Source organism: Antennarius striatus, chromosome 16 (genome assembly GCF_040054535.1).
Source record: "Antennarius striatus isolate MH-2024 chromosome 16, ASM4005453v1, whole genome shotgun sequence".
Lineage (NCBI taxonomy): Eukaryota > Metazoa > Chordata > Actinopteri > Lophiiformes > Antennariidae > Antennarius > Antennarius striatus.
In genome coordinates this window covers 3637203-3658207 of record NC_090791.1, presented here as the reverse complement: position 1 = coordinate 3658207, position 21005 = coordinate 3637203, and the positions used below count along the sequence as shown (strand labels likewise).

Here is a 21005-nt window from a genome sequence, read left to right as displayed (position 1 = left end):
GGCGTAGTCTGACTCATCGTGTTGATGACTTGTAAAGCCCGACCCTCTCAAAATAATCATCACACATCATCCTGTAGGTGAGAAGAAGATTCATGCGCTCGCAATCTGCCGCGGACATTTGGACGGCGCTCCGCGCTAGGTCTTTAGCATATGCTCAATAGTAGTGGGTGATTCATGATGCCTCCACGGTTAGAAGATTAAAAACCCTAAGTGGATGTTGGCTGAAACAATGAGTCACTGTGACTGACTCACAGCCAAGACCATAGAAAAGAGTTTTGTGTAAGGAAGAGACAAAAAGTCTCAAAGTGAAGCGTCTGAGGAGACGAGCGCTCGACGACTTCATCTCGCAGACGCCTCCGAGGATTTATTTGATCGTGATGTTTAATTTTTCATTCAGTTCAATCAACATTTTCGCTCACAGACATGGATTTATCACAGATACTCAGAGCAGTCTCCTCCAGTTGATTTATTACAGTTTAAAATAGAGACTGCAGATTACAGCTGGTTTCTTGTTTCACTTTCAAGATCCAAGTCGTTTGTTGTCACATTTATTTTTCATTTCAACTTTGATTGCTCTTATTTTCTCTAATGATGTAGCCGCTGCTATGCTAGATAGCAATGCTAACTGCTATGTCTACGGGCACCATTGAGATGAAATCTTCAGTTGTTGTCAGTGTCAGTTTATGACAACATTTAGAACCAGATCTCTTAATCTGATTCTTCTGGCTCTGCCTGATGATGTAATCCGTTCTTCTAATGTGATTCTTACTGCGCTCTGATTTAGTTGCTTAACTTGGAGCCTAAATTAGCTCAGCACCAGGTCTACTAAGAGTGTTTGAGTAGTTCTCTTTTCTAAGATGCATTTACTGCAGAGATAACCTTAATTTTTACCTCTCCTAAATGTAAAGTTGCGTATATTTGAGAATCTAGTCTGTCTTTAAAAGCAGAAACCATCTTTTCTGCTTTTGTATTAGCTTCTCTTTGGGATGCTAAAACTAAAAACAACACACGTGCACACTCTCTTCCAGCAGATGCCATGTCTGCATGTTTAAATACTTTTTCCTAATGCATGCATGTTGCCTGTTGTGTCTGAGATCGGTCATTAAAGTCTAATTGTCAAACACGGTTCATTTATTCATGTTGTTTTTCTGGGATGCCGTTGGTCGGCTCCAGAATTCACCGGTCGGTTGCACGCCACTGTCCATCGAGTGCACGGCGTCGCACTCGCGTTAATGCATGGGTGTGTTTGTATGGATTCATCTGCCCCAGCTCTCCTAACAAGTACTGAAATAATAATGAGAACACTGTGTCTGAGTGGGGCATATGAGAGAGGAGAGGAGGAAGATGAGGTAGAGGCAGAAAGTGAAGAGAAATTGAATTGGAATTGCGATTCGGATGAAGAGCATGTTTGTTTTTATTCCTTATTTGGGATCATTTGTGATTCTGAAATAAAGTTTAAACCGACTGCAGCAGCTGACACCTAGAATATACACCCAAACACTAAAGGGCACAGGAAGGTAAAGGTATCATAAAGCACCGTGACAGCGGGATGTCCACGTCGAGGTATTATAGGTTCGCTTCCTGTCAGCTCAATTGGATTTATGCTGCCTTTTACACACAGTCTGAAGTACAAGAGAACTCAAATGTCTTGGAAAGCTCTAGAGATGCACGGGCTGCTGGGAAGTGAAGTGGTCTGTTCCATAACTGACTGAATGTTCTCCAGATACATCAGGTTAAATACCGTGGAGCCGACCTGGGCTCGGCCTCTCGTCTGACCTCTCGTCACCTCTGAGCAGAGGACTCTAAACTGTGAAGACTTTATATAGACTTTAATACTAAGAGTCATTCAAGCGCCCTGATATCTTTGTGTCAAACTATACCAAACAGACTTTACTTTTCTGCAATTGTGAATGCAAAATCCTTTTCAAGTCATATTTAGTGTGTTTTAACGCTTTTAAAGCTTTATTTTTCCGCTCTACTGATGATTGCGTCAGGGTGAGTGTGATGGAGGAAATGAATCAGAACGTTGATGGAGTTCAAGATGCAAAGATTAAAATGTTTGCTGGAAATTTGCATATAAATGATACATTTTGGATATTTAAATGTGACAGTGGGAGGATTTTATATGAGAAAACATCATCAATTTGAAGGGAATCCATGAAGAAACTCATTTAGATGCACAGTCATGTTGAAATGATAAATGATGACAAAGCTGACTATGGTCACTTCAGTGTTTTAATTGCATGGAGCAATTTCAAGTGGTTGGGGGGTTTTTTTTGGTACAAAAATGAATCATGCAGCATTTTGTGATTTCAAAAGTGCAAAACGGTTCCAAAAAATCACTTTTACAGATCGATTAGCGAGCATGCCAAACAGGACCACGACCAACCAATAAAGCTGTGACGGAGTTCGTTGAAAAAACGTGCAAGATTTCATCGTTTAAAGTTGATTTACAAAACGAGACCAAGAAAAATACTTTATATAGAGAATACCCACATGTCCACCACGTCCACATTGTACACTGGCAGACGTGGAACTATAGAAGAAGTCACAATCATGCTGTTTGACAGATTTTAAAAACATTCACCGGCAATCATTTCAATTTTACAAAAAATAAAAGAAGGAAAAGAACCCAATAAAAATGAGGTAACAACTTGTAAACATTTTGTTCAATTTTGGCAACATTAAAATCACTCTAAAGATTGAATAAATCGGCCACTTGTAAACGATTACCCGTGATTTACGCACAAACTTTACGCACAAACGTTGGTCGCTTAACTACTTTCCTGTAGTCGTTTTTCGGAAGGAAGTGTGAAGTTTTGCATATGTTCCCTTACGGCACGCAGGGCGCGTCTTTAAGGAGGACATGCAGAAGCAGATCTGGACCTGCGGTGGGAAACGCGCACCGGATCCTCGTGGCGGATCTCCGCTCCAGTTCTCCACGACGCCAAACTCTCCATCCTCCTAGCTGAGCCCAATCATCACCGTCTCTACGTCTTTGGAGGGTCTCCGGTCCTTCACCAGGAAGTTGATCATGCTCTCCGACTTAATCATCAAGTTGCACCCAAGGAAAAATATACCGAACATGACGGTGAGCGACAACACGCACAGCACGGCGATCTGAACTACGCGCATGATGAAGAGTTTGCGCTCGTCTTGTGCCAACACCAGGGAGCCTCCGCCGTCACCGGTCACCACGTTGTCGGTGTCGTTGCCGGAATATGTGGCGAGAGTCCCGGCCAGGGTGTGACTCCCGTTAAACAGCGCGTCCCTGGTCGCGTCGAAGAAGGAGACGTTCATGCTTCCTTGCGGGTAACGCGCAAACAGACGAACGACTCCTCTTGGCAGGGGCAGAGTGTCACCACAAAATCTGGACTCCAAGCAACAGTTTGCGTCATGTGACTGTTCTAAAAAAAAAATATTATTTTTTCAAAGTCCAGATCTAGAAGCAAACATCGCGTAATGCGCACATCCGAGTCCACATCACCGGATAAATTGCGCTGAAGAAAACGCGTCGGTTCTGGCGCAGTCAGTTAAGTTTTGCTGAACTTAAAAGAGTCCGCGTTCTCCCGACTCACAGCTGGTCTCTCCAAAGGAGCGAGAAAAGGTGGCAAACGCGCTTCTGTTCGGTGAAATAAGAGAAGCTCTCCGCGAGCTGTTCCTTTTGTGCCAAGTCTCTGGTGCGTTATAAAGTGATGATGAGTTCCCCGTGGACCACACCACCACCACCACCACCACCACCACCCCACACCGGGGGAGGTGGCGCAGTCAGACCTCAGAGAACACGCTGCTCCTTTGATGACCGAAAAAAAAGATTAAAGCTTTTTTTTTTTTTTAAATTAAATGAATTTTAATCTGTGATTCAAACTTCTTTTTCATTAAATCCTCTAAGGTTTTTTTTCTAAGAATTGTTTCCACAGGAGGAAAGGGAGGTTTGGAGTTAACATGGATTCATAATTCAATCAGATTAGATTTTTCTATTCATCATTCATTGAGAAGCAAAGGTTTCCTAAAAAAAAAAAACCTCCTTAAACAAGTGTGTTTCAAACCAGCAGGACTTCATTTTCTTCTCATCCAGACTTGGTTTTCAAGCAGGAAGTGAGAAAACTACTCACAAACCCGGGGATGCTCACAGCATCCACTTTAATACAACATCATTTATCAGCAGGAAACCTCTCCCGTTATTGATTCAGACATTCATTAATTTCTCCCGGTACGTTGAAAACATCACGTAGGACCTGGAAATGTTTGGTTTATTAAAAATCAAAGTGACATCCAGATTTAAATCCACCACCTTGTGAGGTATTTTTAGAGTTTGATGCCTGTTCCAGATGGAATCTGTCACTATTACTTAGAGGCCTCCAGAGATGCAGCAGAGGGAGCGGCAAGCTTTTACTCAGAAATGAAGACAAATTAATAAACGATCATTGAACCGAGGTGAATATCAATATTCACTGCTGCGCCAATGAACCCCCCCCCCGTCCCCCAACAGGAGTCAGTTCTCTCACGGTTTTTTATTTTATTTTATTAGAACGTGTTATTCAAATTCGTGGAGGTGGTATTTATGTTCATCGCAAATGAAGTTTAGGATTGATTGATTCTCATCGCAATTATAGAAGTTTTATCTTCCATCGGGAGCTAATGAGCTCAACCCCTCCCTTCACACAGCATATTCCACATCCATAATGTGGACTTTCATGAGGTCAATACTGTACGAACAAGATGCAGCACAGTGTCTGTGTGTGCGTGTGTATGGGGGGGGGGGGTGTATGACGATATTTATCGTCATCAAACTCATATCTGATCGATAATCCTTGAAAAAGTCGGAATAAGTTTTAAAACCTTTCCGTCTGTGGATGTCGTGATTCATTGGTCTTCAATCTAAATTCTACTCGTCATTTAAAGTTGGATCTTATCATTGTTTTTATATAATTTACCTGGTAAACTATTAAAAGTTGAAAAATTATTCCCTTTTTCACAAAAAATGCACTGGAAAAACCGACGCAGATTGTTTCTTGATGTGTTTGAAAGAGAGTTTTTTTTTGTAGCAAGAAAACACACCGACAGATAGAATGTCCGTCAATATTATGGGGTCTAAAATTTAAAATTTACGAAACGTGTGTGGAGGTTTTTATGGAAGGAGATCAACAGGGTTTAATGACATCAGCTATAAACATGCGCAGATGTTCCTTTTTTTTTTTTTAAATTTAAAAAAAAAAAAAAAAGAAGAAGTGAGAAATCTTTCCCAGCGCCTCGGTTATCATGTTCAACATGAAATCAGTAGTAGTTCCTGACAGTCCTGTCAAATTAATCTGCTGTTTGTCTAAAAACAAAGGCCACGGAATTCAATTTGGGAAGCTCCTGATCTCTAAGTAAGCAGCTTTCACCCCCTGATTAACAAGCATGTGTCCAAACAGCGATTAGCTCCATCTACAGTGAATACATTCCACGAGGGAAGGGGGCCGACTTTCAGATGAATCACCAGTGGCGCAAGAAGGAATGTTTATGTACAATGAGATCAAATAATCTCATTAGTCGTCGGATCCGGTGCAAAGTCATCATCAGCGAGTAAATCAATGCTGCTTGTTGTGGCGTGACCGTGGAAAAGCAGCGTGTGCGTCTCTGTCGATGTGTAAACCCTCTGCTGAGGCTTTAATCTGCAAAAACCTGAAAAGAATTTACAAATGAGAAGAACTTTGCGCAAAGTCGGCATGCGCGTTGTATTTTTGAAGTATTATTACATTCTTATGGAATCTTCTCATTGAAGTTCTGCTCCCTGAACGCCTCACGATCTAGAACCTGTTGCTGATTTTACGCGTCAGACACGGGGTGGGGGGGGGTGGGGGTTGGATGTCGTGGATGTCTTGGATACGCACCGAAGTCGTGGTTATTGTCTCACTTTTTATGAAGATATATTCATATGAGGATGCATATAGACACCCATGTTGGTGCCTGACTTGTTCCTAAGCAACAGTAAACCTGAGAGCCCAGTGACAGATGGTTGGTGAAGTTATTTTAGTTTAGAGGAGAAGGAGGGGTGGGGGGGTGGGGTGAGGTGAATGGACGGAGGAGAGGGCGGCGGAGGGTGGGGTGGGGAGGGAGGAACGTTTCCATTTAACTTGAGGGAATTGGCAGCCTAGCAACGCCAAAACCAAGTGAAGACATCCTTAGCAACAAGCAGGTGGCGTTTGACCACACCCATGTCCCTCCTCCCTGTCGGTTTTTTTTGTGTGTTTATGGTGACGTCACAGTCCGGACTCTTTAAAAGCGGACACGCCCTCCTCATCCCGAGGGCGCAGACTCACCTTTCAATTAAGAGATTTCTGCTTCGGCGTGCGCATTTTGTCGTTTACGGTGCGTAAAAAACGCGGCAGGGAACCCTGAGGTGAGCGCAGTGCGCGCTGAAGGAGGAGGATCCGGGTCCTAATGGAGCAGGTGTCACAAAGGCCACACAGGAGAGGTGATGCCCGTGTTTGAATCCACCGCAGAGGTAAATACAGTCATTAATTACGCACAGTTACAGATCGCAGGGACACACAGCAGCGTGCCCCCCCCTCCCCTCCCTGCATCAACCCCATCACCAGTCATTAAAGTTATTTTGAGGAGATAGAACGACTCCGTTGCTTTGACTCCCTGCGGGATGTTAGACTCCCGCTGCTGCTGCTGCGTTCGAACGCACAGCCAACAAAAAAAAAAAAAAAAAAAAAAAAAAGGGAGTAGAAAATCAGTTTGTTCGAGAAACAGATTACAGATTTGACGAGTCTAACTGGAGGAAACCTCGATCAGCCTCCCCGCCAGTCTCTACCCATTAACCTCATTTCCATTTAGACACGTCTTCACACTTCAGTAACGCCGAGCATCATGATCCGTCTGGCTCTTCTGTCTCTGCGTTTGTCTCAATCAGCCAGTTCGAATTCATCTCTCTCTCTCTCTCTCTCTCTCTCTCTCAAATAAAACGTGTGGATGCAGAAGTCACAAAAAGTGTCCTCTGCCCGCCATCCACCCCCCACCCCCCATGTCTGATTGTTTGCTTCTGTGTTTGTTTGTGGGGTTTTTTTTTTTACTCTCCACATAAAAAGCTGCTCCACATCCGGGAGAGGGGGGAGAGGCTGAGATGGATCAGATCACAACAGAAATACAACACTGTTGCCTCATATGCGACTCCATCCCTGAGAAAACAAAAAACCCTCCCCAGTTTGACCCACCCCCCCACCCCCCTGGTTTACCAGTTAACCCAGCTTGTGGTTAATCAAACTGCTTATTTCTGAAAGCAGGTTACAAACCCGCTACCGGTTCTCCCAGACTCTGTGAGAAGCTTTAAGGTCTCCGGATGGATCCGTAACGCAGGTCAGGACCCATTTCATTCCCATTTTCCCTTGAGACCCCCCCCGCCCCTCCTCTCTTCTCCCATCTTCTTCTACTGCAGTCTTAATTGGCTGCCATCTGACCCAGTCTGTAGATTTTTCACTAAAGATAACTGGCGCTGCAGCTCGTCCCCAAAATACCATTCATCTGTGGGGGTGGTCTGCTGAGAAAGGCTTTGGTGCCAGAAGATCCAGATCAGTCAATAGCGTGGATTGGGTTTGATTGGCCGCGGTATTACCTGTGCCATCCACCCACAGTAAGAACTTAATGCCAGCGGAACAGTTGACTATTATAGCTTTTCTACTTATTTCTCTATTTCTGTCATTTCTTCAAGCAGCAATTTCTTGGACACGGGTGGCAGTAGCTTAGCAACCAGCCGGAGAATAAGAGCGGGGCGCAGGGATAACGATTCAATAAAATGGACAAGGGCAGAGATAAGAAGCATTGTCTGGATCTACAAACCCCAACAGTCTACTCACCGCCGCCGCCGCTCGCTACCCAAAGTTTATTTCTGTTGGCCAATCTGGGCTTTTATCCCATTTTCTGCCTCATTTTCTTTTTATTTCTTTTTCTTGTTTTAATAGCTGCAGATTCCCGTATACCGGCTCATTTAGGGGAAAAGGGGAACAAAGCTTTTCTACGCAGGCACTTAGGTTCATATATTTAGTGAGGAAGAGCTTTCCAGACAATGATACGACAGAACGATGTCTCGATGTGAAGCCGCTCCTTTTAGAGTCTCTTACAGACTTGAAGAAGTGGATGTTGTTCTCCTTGACCTTCATGAACTCCTGGTATTCATTATCCTGTAATGAGGCCTGTTAGGGAGAATTTACAAGGCCTGTATTTTCCCACTAGGGGTCCTTCTACTACAACTTCTTGTAATTTACTTCAAGACATTGAGATAATTCACTCATTTTGAGGCTAAAATTCTAAATGGATCTCAGGTTCAGCTGTTGCATTAATCTGATGTAGGTGTAAATTTATCTTAGTTTATTCCGGAGTCTGTTGTTCACAGCTGGAGGAAGAAGATGTGTTCAAGGGATGAAGAAAAACATTTTATATAAGATATTTATATTTATTTAAATAAAATGTGTGAATACATAACAATGAAATGTTTTTCCCCCCATTTTTTCGTCTGTTTATGTGTTTGTGAGTCTGTTTATTTTCATGTTTGTCTGTCCTTGTTTGTTGGTTAATGTTTCTGATTGTGTCCTTCTATCTGTTTGCATGATTCTGTTCGCTTGCTTTGCTGTTTGCTCGTTTGTCTGCGTGTGTTTACCCATTTGTCTTGTTTGATCACGTGACTGCTATTCAACAGTTCAGTCAACTTTATCAGGTTTACAGAAACTGAAAAAGTTTCACTCAAAAGTTTCAGTGTGTTTGTTTGTTGTTCGTTCTTTCGTTCGTTCGTTCATTCACTCACTCATTCATTCACTCACTCATTCATTCATTCATTCATTCATTCATTCATTCATTCATTCATTCATTCATTCATTCATTCATTCATTCATTCATTCATTCACTACGCTCCAATCAGTCAGAATGTGCCGACGCGTCTGCCGCGTCTCTGCCGCGTCTCTGCCGCGTCTCTGCCGCGCGCGGAAACCGACGCGCCTGCGGGATGAGGAGCGTTCAGAGGGGAGAGCTGTGACCCAACACGCATGTAGTCGAGTCAAGAATGAGGAAAGGCGTTCAAGTCCTGCGCTGAACGAGTCCGCAGGGAACAGACGGCTCGTCGGCTCTCCGTGACTCTCCAGCGATGGAAACTCTCCCGGCGGTGCTTCTCCTCCTCCTGTCCGCGGCAGCCGGAGTTTTGGGTAGGGTGTTCTGTTTTATTCCATTCCTTGCGGCCACTTGGAAAAGTTTCACCTGCTTTAGCGACCTGTGGGTGGTGGTGAAGTGAGGGGGTGTGGAGGGTCCTCCTGTTTGTAAAGATATGGTTAAGTCGCGCTATGAACCTTTATACCGCATGTGTTTGCAGTTATAAAGTTTGGAAAGTTCGCTGAATCCGTCGGAACTCTGCTCCGGGTTCCAGTCGCGCTGCTTCGGTGGAGTTTTCTCCACCTTTCCTTATAAGGGAGTGAAAACCGTCGGGATGGAGTCGCGATGAGGCGACGGGTCCGGGGGTCCAGGCGCGTCACAGGGGCCCTACCCTGTGGTTTATAAGGCAGTTCGCTGCATTTTGAGAAACAAAATTGAATGCATGAATAAAAGACTACAAAAAACTTTATGTAGTTTAGATCTAGATGATTAATGACAGCCAAGTTGTCAGTGTTGAGTCTTTACATCAGTTGCTGCTATGATCTGTCAGGTTTAACACTTTAAACAGAGTTGACGGTTGTCTTCTGTGTGTGATGGCTCCATTAAAGTAAATGATATCTTAACTATTAGCATCATTTAGGTTGTCTGTAAACTGCAATGAGACATCATGATGCACTTCCTGTCTGTGCTTGCTTGTGAAAGTCTGGTTTCTGGTGTTTGTGTAACATGAATAGAGCCGCAGACACAGGAGCAGTTGGTGTGATCGGTTGTGTGTGTGTGTTTCTGCAACATGTCTCAAAAAAGTCATAAAGGGTTTTTAAGGAAATTATGTGAATGCACCTTTCCTCTTTCACTTCAACTTTTCAGGATAACACATGTTAACCAAAATAAAAGCACCTGAGCTTTGACTCCTACTTTGACCAACTGGATCCAGACCTGAAAAGTAAAACGTGAAAAGTAAAGGTCAAAGAATAGATCAAGATACTATTGATCACTCAAACTGCTGCTGATAAATAGTTATTCCGAATACCAGGAGTCAGTTTTTACACATTAAAAAAAATATAGGTGTTGTTGCTTCATAGGACACCTCTGACAAACAGCTGTTGGAGGATGGAACGGCCTTTCCCTCAACAAGGAATCACATTTCACGTTTTCTTTTTTTTTTTTATCCGTGTGATTCTGACAGGTTCCAACATCTGCACGTCACGAGGAGTCACCACTTGTCAGCAGTGCTTGGCGGTTCATCCGAGCTGCGCGTGGTGCTCCCAGGAGGTGAAAACACAAACGCATCGACACAACGCCTCATCCCTCCTCCTTCCATTCGTGACTCAAGGCAGCAAGTTGGAACAGAAACCCAACTTGCCAAGCAAACATTCTTCATGTTGATCCGCTGATGGTTTCTTTCTTTCAGATAAGAAAAATGGGCGTCAGCACTTAGAGATTCTTCAAAGTGAAAAAAGCATCTCTTTATGTGATTTGCCTTCATTTAATAGTATTAAATAATAATATTTTTATTCTAGGAGTTTGGGAAGGGGGGCTCTGGAGCATCTCGCTGTGACTTGAAGGAGAATCTGCTGAATGGGGGGTGTAGTAACACGGCGGTGGAGTTTCCCTCCAGCTCGCTGACCATCCAGAAGAACGCGCCGCTCAGCGATAAGGCCTCCGGGAACGCTAAAGATGTCACTCAGATCACGCCTCAGAAGCTCCACATGACGCTGAGACCGGGTACTGCTCCGCCCAATCAGAGGCGAGCTCGAAAAAAAGATTATTCAAGACGTCATCTACCATGCGTTTCCCTTCCCTTTCCCCAGGTGAAACCAAGAGGTTCATGGTGTCGGTGAAGCAGGTGGAAGATTACCCGGTGGACCTCTACTACCTGATGGACCTCTCCTTCTCCATGAAGGACGACTTGGCTCGCCTTCGCACGCTGGGCAACGAGCTCGCCGTGACCATGGGCCGCACAACCAGCAACCTCCGCATGGGGTTCGGCGCCTTTGTGGACAAAACCATGTCCCCTTACATGTACACCTACCCTCCCCAGGCGGTGGAGAACCCTTGCTATGGGTAGGCGGTGGCGATGATTATTGTTGTGGAGTGTTTTTTTCCCCCATAATCTTCAAGGAGGTCTTTCTACTTGCGTTTAATGATTTCAAATGGATTCCTTCCTCTTGCTGATTCTCCTATTCCCCATTCGCCATGCAGGATTAATGAGAAATGCCTGGCTCAATTTGGTTTCAAGCATGTTCTCTCGCTGACGGAGAAGGTGGCTCGCTTCACCGAGGAGGTGAAGAATCAGGAGGTGTCTAGAAATAGAGACGCCCCGGAGGGTGGATTTGACGCTGTCATGCAGGCTGTGGTGTGCACGGTATGACACGCTGACCGCACACAGACACACAACCCGCTTATTTACAACAATTAATGTGTGCATTCACTAATTATAAGTCTGGAATCATCAGGAGAAGATCGGCTGGCGTCCGGATGCGTCGCACCTTCTGGTTTTCACCACCGACGCCAAAACTCACATTGCTCTGGACGGACGCTTGGCTGGAATAGTCCAACCCAACGATGGACAGTGTCACCTAGACAAGGACAACATTTACAACAAAACAACCATCTTGGTAAAGGCAGAAATTATAATACATCATAAATTCTGTCTTTTTATTCAAACCATTGAGCTTCTGTTAAATATTCCCCTGTCCTTTTTCCAGGACTACCCATCCTTGGCGCTCATGACGGAGAAAATGTCGGAAAACAACATCAATTTAATTTTTGCAGTGACCAGCTTTGTTGTGCCTCTTTACAAGGTGAACAAATCTGTTCATCTTTGTGCTGCAAGATGAATATAATAAAGTCATATCAAAAACAAATACGTCTGCATCACCATTTTCGCGGTCATGTCGGTCTTCGCAGGAGTACAGTCAACTCATGCCAGGCACGACTGTGGGAACGCTTTCTGACGACTCCGGGAATGTTATCCAGCTCATTGAGGAGGCTTACGCGGTAAGGGTTTCCTAAAGTTGAGTAATAACAGTCTTTTTTCAATCTGTGAAAATCGGACTCATGGTCGGTTAAATAAATTGTATTGTAATGAGCAGAAAATTCGCTCAAAAGTGGAGCTGGAGGTGTTGGGAGTACCAGAGGAGCTGAATCTCTCCTTCAACGCGACCTGCCTGAATGGGGAGCTCATCCCTGGGCTGAAGTCCTGCTCCGGCCTCAAGATTGGAGACACGGTACCTATCAATCAGAGATGCTGAACTGGTTATCAGGTGTCCAAACAGGTTGTCACAGAGGCATTTCCCCCTCTCCAGGTATCGTTTAGCGTGGAGGCTCAGCTACGATCCTGCCCCAAAGAGAAGAGCCGCACTTTTACCATCAAACCCCGCGGCTTCAGGGACTCACTGGAGGTGACGGTGGATTTCGCCTGCGACTGCGCCTGCGAGGCCAAAGCCGAAGTCAACAGCTCCATCTGCAGCAACGGCAACGGGACCTACGAGTGCGGCGTGTGTCAGTGTTACCCGGGGCGTCTGGGCCCGCGTTGCGAGTGCTCGGTGGAGGACTACAGTCCGTCCGATGACGCCAACTGCATCTCGAAGGCTGGGAGCCCGATCTGCAGCGGCAGGGGCGACTGTCTGTGTGGACAGTGCTCGTGCCACGCCAATGAGTTTGGTCAGGTGTGGGGCAAATACTGCGAATGTGACGACTTCAACTGCTTGCGCTTCAAGGGGGCGCTGTGTTCCAGTGAGTACATTCATTTCTACATCAACTCAATGTTTCATGCACCAAAGTTACAGTATCGCACCAGAAACAGCATCATGGCAGGATATCCTGCAGCCAGCAGCACAAACTGTTTTTTTTTATCTCTTCCTGGGATACTCCAGTGCAGTATGTATTTCTAATAATAGTTTTACCTTGGTCTCATCAGACACATGTATTATTACTCCTAACCAGTTATTAATACTTATTGTTTCCTGTTTGGCCTTTCATAGTTGTGGTCCAATGCAAAGATAAGATCTCCGTATTCCTTTAGGGCGACCATCTTCGACTCGAAGGTTTGCGATGTTGTCAAGTTGTGTGACATTGGAGACTGTAGTATGTGTTGCCCCAAGACTTGATGCTTTACTTTTACTCTCAGTTAAAATGCTGATTTTTTCCTACCATATTGAATGGAATGTTGAAATTTTTGGACAGGATGATTTCTACACATATGAGACATCACGTTTTACATTCATCCAAAGAATTCTGCTTCTGTCTTACGACTCCATCCGACTTCCTTATTCGGTACAGTGAGTTAGGCCTCTTATAGTCACGTGGGACCAATCGTTGATGAAGTTCTCTGTGAAACGTAAGACATTAATTATTAACTTGAACCAGGTTTTTGAGTATTACGTTCAGATCTCATGACTGTGAGGGCGGTTGAGTCCGATTCACAGAGGTGTCATACTCGTCAATCATGAGGCAACACTTTCCATTGTGTTAGGAAGGAAGTTTGTCTTGTCCTTGATAAATTTATTACAGCTTTTCCTTTCATATCTACAAACCAAGATGGTTGGAATAACATTTTTAAACTCATTGCTGTGGTATCTAGCGATGCAGATGGTTACGGGGGGCTTGTTTCCATTGCTGATGTTAGCCTGTAGCATCTTTAAATTATTGTCTGCGATGCAAACTGGACTCGATGTATAGGAAACTCTAAACCCTTCAAGTAAAAAATATCAACACAGCTGGATTTCCCCCTTTTTTCAGACATGTGTGAGACAATAAACTTTATGTTAGTGATATCAGGAAGGATGAAGCTGCCCTTCCTTTTCTTTTCCCACCTCTGAGGCCTCATCTGACTTCATTGGATTAACTCGGGTTTGTTTCCACTCTATAAACAGACTTTAGTTTGTGTACTTCGTCTCCCTGGCTTTGAGAATCCACAGCCATTTCAAAAAAACAACAGTGAGCAATTATTATGACAATCCTCTGTCGGGCCTGTAAACACTGAGTGCCTGGTCGGTGTTCTTACTGCTCACAGCGTGGTGCACCATCACACCCTAGTGCAAGTCTGCACAGCTCAGTGAACAGTTACTCAATCACAGAGATAAAACTTAGATGGACTTTTCATTGGGTTATTTCCTGTATCATAAGTGTTGGATTGTGTGTAGGAGGGCTGAGGAGCAGCAGAAGTAGGAACTACTTTGTTATTGAGAGGTACATTAAGTCGGGTAAATTTTATCTGTTTGCTCAGATAGAAATAAGACTCGTCTTTAACACGTTCTGCTGGATTTGGGCTACTTTTCAGCCGGAGTTTTGCCAAATCCAAGAAATAATCCAATTCATGTTGTCCAAAGTTTCTCCTCCTGGACTTGCAGAATTAAAATAATGTTAAAATCCTGTGACATAAGTGAGCCCATGGAATTTGAAATGTAGTCATATCAATTATTAAGGGAAGAAAATGGAAAAGAAACTTCAAAGCTAAATCGCAGAAAGCTCCACAATCCAATCACGACTTCCATTGACCTGAACTGACAATGCAGCATTCAGGTGGTCACATGGTGCACCCACATCCACCACCTACGAGAAGACGCAAGAGAACATGGAATCATGTCTATATTTACAAGTTACTATCTTGAAATGAAATATTTATATCAACAAGGAGGAGTCAGGAGTCTTTCTCAAGAGATTGTGTTTTTTTCCGAGAAGAAAGTATTGAGAAATCCAGTGATAACACCCAAACACACACACACACCTACGCAAACCAAGCCTGATGTCAGCCAGCCCACAGGGCTCAATTTGGGGGCCACTAATTTGTCTCAACGGAGCGGTGACACGATATCTTTAAAGGATGAGCGTTCCCCATCCTTCCGTCGACCCGGCTCGATCGGAGTCGCTGCATCCTGGGGATGCTTATGTGATATTCCTGTTCCTGGAGGCTGCGTGGTTTTTTTTGCTCTGCTTTAGGGGCCCTGGGACCCGCAAGGGGCCAGAAAGCAGGAGTTGGCAAGCATAGCCCCAGGGCCCATAAATACGAGGGAGGAGAAAACAGGAAAGTTTGCATTCCTCTGCTGGCTGTTTGCCAAAGATTTTTTCCTCTGTGCAGAACGTCTCTGCCCTCGCTTCACTTTCCTGTAATTTTTAGCTGTAGCAGCCTCTTGTCGCGGGGCAGTTTGTTAACCTCCTCTGAAAGCCTACACACGTGAGTAATGGGTAGGATTACTGTGCAATCTCAACAAAGGAGGATGATCTATGTCCAGCAACTCCCTTCAACATGTGTGAGTCAGCTGTAGGACTAATAAGAGCAGGACGGCTGCAGAATGCAGGCTCGTGATTTCACAAAAAGAAGATTAGTGAGTAGCTGCAGTGTAAGTGTTGAATGTAAGAGACTGTTAACCATTAACCGGTGACACCGCCGCCGTCAACAAAGCCAAATTCAACAGAGTGGAGATAAAGAAATTGTAGATGATTAGTTTTACCTCTGGAATCAGGGACCTTGAACCCTCTGTGATATTTCATAAGGAGTCACTCCCCCGGTCTGACCCAGCTGGGGCCGTGACTCACAGGCTTTGTTCTTCGTCATCCAGCGTCGAGTCCTGTTTGCTTTCCTAATAAGAACGATGCAGCCGCTGGGGCAGCACCCTGGTTTCTAGAGTAGCTTCACGCCCTGATGTGGGACGTCTCCCTAATCCAGGGAGAAAATCTCACCTCCAGATTCCTGTCAGCAAACATTTACATCACTACAACACCCGCCGTGGAGTGACCTGGCTTTTTGCGCTTTGCCACACTCCAGCAGAGTCTGAGGAAACGTCCGCTGCCCGTCCGCCTCCAAGGACATGAATCATTAGCGCGTGCTTTCCCAATAGATCGTTTCCTGCCTTTGTTTGATGAGGAGTGATGGAGAGATATGCTTAATGCCCCTCGGTGATTCAGATTACATTTCAGAGCAATTAGCTACTAAGCTATTGTTTTAAATGAATGTGCTGTCTGAGGAAAGACAAAGAAGCAGCAGCAACATTCTAATTTGAAAAATAACAAGCCGCAGTCAAGGTTAACAAAACGTCAAGACTTCCGAAACAATAAAATTCTGTACATAAATGGCATAAATGAGATTTTGCATGGAAGAAAAGGTGGGACAGCGCTTATTCTTTGGGAGTTTGGGAAGGAAACCAAATCTTTGATAAACGACACAGTGTCATTTCCTGTTTCTGTTGTGTACCACTCTCAGCACATTCCCAGAGCATGAAAGCAAAAACAACCAATCACAGCGCTGGGTTTGGGCCATCGCTCCCTGAAACAGTTCAGGATCAGTTATGGAATAACAAACAGGAAAATTCGTTCCACACTTCCAGAAATGGCATCGCCTTCAAATGAAATGTGTTTTGACCCTCTGGGCCACCGTAAATGATGAATCAGTTCACTAATGACACTTTAGTAACACACACCACCTCAGATCAGGCTAGTAATTACATGCTGGCGTAATCTCCATGCACAGCCTGGAGAACACCCGACTCAGCAACACCATTAGAAAAAAACATGTTTATTACGCAGCTGTGTGTAATATGTTTTGCTAGTTTTGCTTGCCTGGCCACGCCCATGTGATTATGGGCTACGATTAGCATGATCCTGCTAATTCTCTGTGATTCTTCCAGACCATGGGAAGTGTATCTGTGGGTTCTGCCAATGCGATGCTGGATGGCAAGGAGAAAACTGTAACTGCTCCACGCGAACGGACACCTGCATGTCCAGCATCGGCCTGCTGTGCAGCGGCCGGGGCAACTGTGAGTGTGGGGTATGTCAATGCACCCAGCCCGGTGCCTACGGGAAAACGTGTGAAAAATGCCCCACCTGTCCTGATTCCTGCACGATTAAAAAGTAAGCTCCTAGATTGATGTTTGAAATTGAATTGAATTGATTGAATTTTATTATGTCGTGCTCAAGACTAAATTTGAAAATTATGTCTGTAAAAACATTTTTTTATGTGACGGTATTTGATTCGATATTTCACACTTAACGACAGTAATGTTTTCGTTAATTATTTTTCGCATAACCTGTATTGAGAAGATGATGACGATGACCCTGTGCCAGAAATAAGTTAGCTTTCATGGTAATTTAAGTAGAACCAACAACACATAAACATATATATAAAATTAAGCTAATATTAGACATTAGTTTACCAGTTTAATTTTCATCTAGCTAATGCTCCAGTATATACTTCATAAATATGTTTATATGTTTATATGCTTCTGGCCTGTCTAGAACTCAGGTGCTACTCAGGTTATTATTTTTACTATTAGCATGAGCTAGTTCCATGCTAAAACAACATTTATTCTGACATTTTACATCTACATCATCATTATTTCATCGATGAATGTTGGCTGTGTTTACAAAATCATGCCCATGAGACAAGTGTCATGTGGCGGCGGGAGGCTACTGGTGATGACGTCTTTCCGAACTATGAGTGTGCTCAACTAATTTCATGCAGTCTAGCATGAAATTAGATTTTCAACCACCCTGCGTCTGAAGTTGACATTTCGGCCTGAGGGCGGTGGTAGACTAAAAGCTCTTCGATAAGTCTAAAACTGAGATGGATCATCCTCTGGGAAACGTGAGCAAAAGTGAAAACTTTTTAACTTGGTGCACAGCAGAGGAAGGTCACCTCAAGACTAGCGCCAACATGGCCAGAATGTATCAGCATTATAGTTTATCTACCTGTTATCGACTTGAGCAATCGATAGCCCACACACTGTGTTCTTTATAAAGATATGAGACTCTGCTTACAGGCAGTGCGTGGAGTGTCAGCACTTCCAGAGAGGATCGTACATCAGCGACAACAGCTGCAATAGAATCTGCAAAGACGAAATAAAAATAGTGGATGCAGTGGGTGAGAACTCTTCCATCTTTAAACCTCCTTACCTCATACTGAGAAACGGCAATACTCAGTTTTGTGTGAGCAAAATATCTCAGAAGCATCGTTGCGTGTTATGATCCGACGATATTGTGCGCTGATGACTCTTTTGCGTCCAAAGGTAACTTATGAGATCTCATAATCTGTTTTATTACCCCGTTTCTTCGTCTCTTCTTATTTTCATTCCAGTTTTCCACGATACCAATGCGGTGAATTGCTCATATAAAGATGAAAATGACTGTGTGGTGCACTTCCAGTATTACGAAGATGAAAGTGGCAAATCCATTCTGTTTGTGGTAAAAGAACCAGGTAATGTATGAGCTGCTGTGCATGTATGAGATATTTAAATTGCTGTGGGAGCAAGTTTACAAATCTAGGAGCATTATTTGGTCATTTTACCCAGCCAGCAACGAGAACAGTGGATTCTGGTAATGTAGACGTTTCGAGAGGACGTATCAGCCTGTCAACCACAGATACCACAGCACCAAACCTTCTAGGTGGTGATAATGCACTGAGTCATCGTGCGAAGACGTGTCTGACGCCAAACTGCAGCGGTTGCTTAACCACATAAATCTTCTTGACGAACATCGTGTTGATGAGTATTTTCACCTCTCTTGGATAATCCATTTCTCTTGAATAATCCTTTCCCGTATGACGTCTCTCAGAGTGTCCTGAGGGTGCAGACATCTTGGTGGTCCTCTTGGCGGTGGCTGGCGCCATTCTGCTGCTGGGATTAGTGGGCCTGCTCATCTGGAAGCTGCTGGTCACCATCCATGATCGCAGGGAGTTCGCCAAGTTTGAAGAGGAAAGAGCTAAAGCCAAATGGGATACGGTGAGAAATTGGAACCAAATGTCTAAATTTATATTATAAGAGCTTTATAGTAAGAAATCAATGAAACACCACAATTACACAAAGATAGCTGCTTTCTAAAGGGGGACGTCCTACATGGATCCCAATTAAACTTTTTTTATTTTTTTTTATTTCCCAGGCTAACAATCCCTTGTACAAAGGAGCCACCTCCACCTTCACCAATGTAGCATACAGAGGCAACTAGCAGCTAACCTAATGAGAAAAACTCAGGGGTCAACGACAGAGATGGAATGTAGTAGCAGACACAGATAAGAAGAAGACTGTTTACACTGTCACCTGACCGGATGCTGTGGCTAAAAAGAAATTATTGCTATTAACAACATGCTGTAGTTACTGTACATATTGTAAAAATCACTAAAACTGTTAATATAAGTCGCGGATGGTTGCTTGCCTATGTTTTTAGACCAGGTCATATCTTTCTCTGTACGGTACATGGAATCAGATTGGAGTTCATCAGCGTAAATAAATATACTGTTTACCGTCGGTTTACAGTAACTGCTGAAAGTCTGTCATCTTTGTCTTTTTAGGAGAGTCATTCTCGTTAAAATGTTTCTTGTATTTCATTAACTTTTTAAAATCATAATAAGTCACATCATTATTAGTTTAAAACAATTTTTGTCCTCATTGGAAAAAGCAGTTTCATGTAATCGCAATAACGTTTATTAGCGAAAGTGAAAACATGTACTGTACTATAGAATTTTAGTAAATTAACAAAACATGCTTGAAGATTTTTATCTACATTGACATTTCTCATTTTTCTACTCTAACTGTGTGAAGAGGATTTTGATGTGACTGCAGTGGTCTCTGGGTTTACACTTCATTGTAAAAAAGTTGTTTTTTTGTTAAAAAAAAAAAAAGGCATCGCCTGCACCCCCCAGGCTGATGAGGTTTACAGTGATGTTTGTGATCTTTATCGCTTTTAAAAGGAATAAAGGCTATGCTAACTTTATGCAAGCTTTCACATGTTTTTTTTTTGGCCTGTTTTTTGCATTTGTTGAACTTGAGTTGTACAATTGTATGAAAAGTTGTGATCTGTCCTTCCATTGCTCCATTGTAATTATTTTTGATTCATTTCTACAAACCCTGAAGTGACTTATATCCATATGCTACATTTATTATTCGGATTTTCGAACAGGTTTTTATTGCAAATGAAATTATGTTGTCCCTAAAATGCAAACACACTTTTGCTCTTTTGTAGTTTCTATATGGTTAAGTGTCCACAGCACATTAGGATTCATGATACCTGACTTTACCAAGTATTTTTGTGCTGCATGAAATTTGTAATCTTTTAAGATAAGTTCATGTCCCCCATCCTTATTGTGAAGGGTGGGGAACGAAAATGTTTTACCCCCACAATTATGTCTGCTTGGTTTGATGTTGACTGCCAATAAAGTTCCAGCGTTGTCAGAAATGGAGCACAAATTTCACTAGAATTTAATATTTCCATAATTATATTTCATCAGTATATAATTTACCTGAAACAGAGTTATTGTGTTTGAATTTATTCTTGGTAAATTACACAAAAAACAGTATTAAAATATAAATATTGAAAATAATTACTGTAAATAAAGCAGATAGATATACTCAGAACTTTCATGGCAATCTTGTGTCATCCCCAACAGGTGAACAGGAGGGGTTTGAATCCCGGAAAAAAGCTTTAGCAAGGAAAGACATAAGATTTTTGGTTATTTTTGACAACCCTGAAATAAAGATAAGGATTTTAATGTGATATTTTTGACAGAACTGAAAAGTAGTGAAGTCAGAGTCATATCAGAGATAATGTCTCCCTCTAGTGGCTAAATACTGATCGACTGATGGAAGAGAAGCAGTTAAAAGTTTTGAACTGTAGTAAAACACACATACTTGATGGGCGGAGCGTTGTGATGACGTCACACTGCACATCCACAGCTGGACAACAGGCATGTCTACTTCACGTGCTCGGAATAAAATCAAATTCAACGTTGATACTACATACGACTAGCGAGGGAGCAAGTGTTAAAATACTGTATAGAAGAATGAAATACAAAAAAAAAATAGCTAATGGAAAAAAACTGTAGATATTAAGATTAATTTAAAAACAAGATATTGATGTATCAACGCGTTCCATCCTCCAGACGTGACAAC

The 21005-nt window shown here is 43.2% G+C and overlaps 2 protein-coding genes across 3 annotated transcripts; one reads left to right on the top strand and one right to left on the bottom strand.

Moving 5' to 3' along the window:
- Positions 1-2231: 2231 nt before the first annotated feature.
- Positions 2232-3764, bottom strand: rprml (reprimo-like). The gene has a single exon (XM_068337408.1). The coding sequence runs from the start codon at positions 3298-3300 to the stop codon at positions 2965-2967; it is 336 nt and encodes a 111-aa protein (XP_068193509.1). The 5' UTR covers positions 3301-3764; the 3' UTR covers positions 2232-2964.
- Positions 3765-8480: 4716 nt separating this feature from the next.
- Positions 8481-20314, top strand: itgb3a (integrin beta 3a). Of its 2 annotated transcripts, XM_068336511.1 has the most exons (15): positions 8483-9182; positions 10313-10398; positions 10647-10851; positions 10938-11190; positions 11329-11491; positions 11583-11744; positions 11835-11930; positions 12037-12126; positions 12222-12356; positions 12435-12864; positions 16755-16977; positions 17886-17986; positions 18200-18319; positions 18676-18842; positions 19000-20314. In XM_068336511.1, exons 1-15 carry the CDS (start codon positions 9125-9127, stop codon positions 19063-19065), a joined length of 2355 nt encoding a protein of 784 aa, XP_068192612.1. In that variant the 5' UTR covers positions 8483-9124; the 3' UTR covers positions 19066-20314. The 2 variants fall into 2 exon arrangements, with proteins under 2 accessions (XP_068192613.1, XP_068192612.1); XM_068336512.1 differs by lacking the exon at positions 19000-20314 and having other exon boundaries at positions 8481-9182; positions 18414-18818.
- Positions 20315-21005: the final 691 nt, after the last annotated feature.

Bases quoted from the DNA above. Each gene is read 5' to 3' on its own strand.
- rprml (XM_068337408.1), bottom strand. From the start codon at position 3,300: ATGAACGTCTCCTTCTTCGACGCGACCAGGGACGCGCTGTTTAACGGG.
- itgb3a (XM_068336511.1), top strand. From the start codon at position 9,125: ATGGAAACTCTCCCGGCGGTGCTTCTCCTCCTCCTGTCCGCGGCAGCC. The intron at 11,492-11,582 runs GTATGACACGCT...TGGAATCATCAG, and splicing joins TGCAGGCTGTGGTGTGCACG to GAGAAGATCGGCTGGCGTCC. The intron at 11,931-12,036 runs GTGAACAAATCT...CGGTCTTCGCAG, and splicing joins TTGTTGTGCCTCTTTACAAG to GAGTACAGTCAACTCATGCC.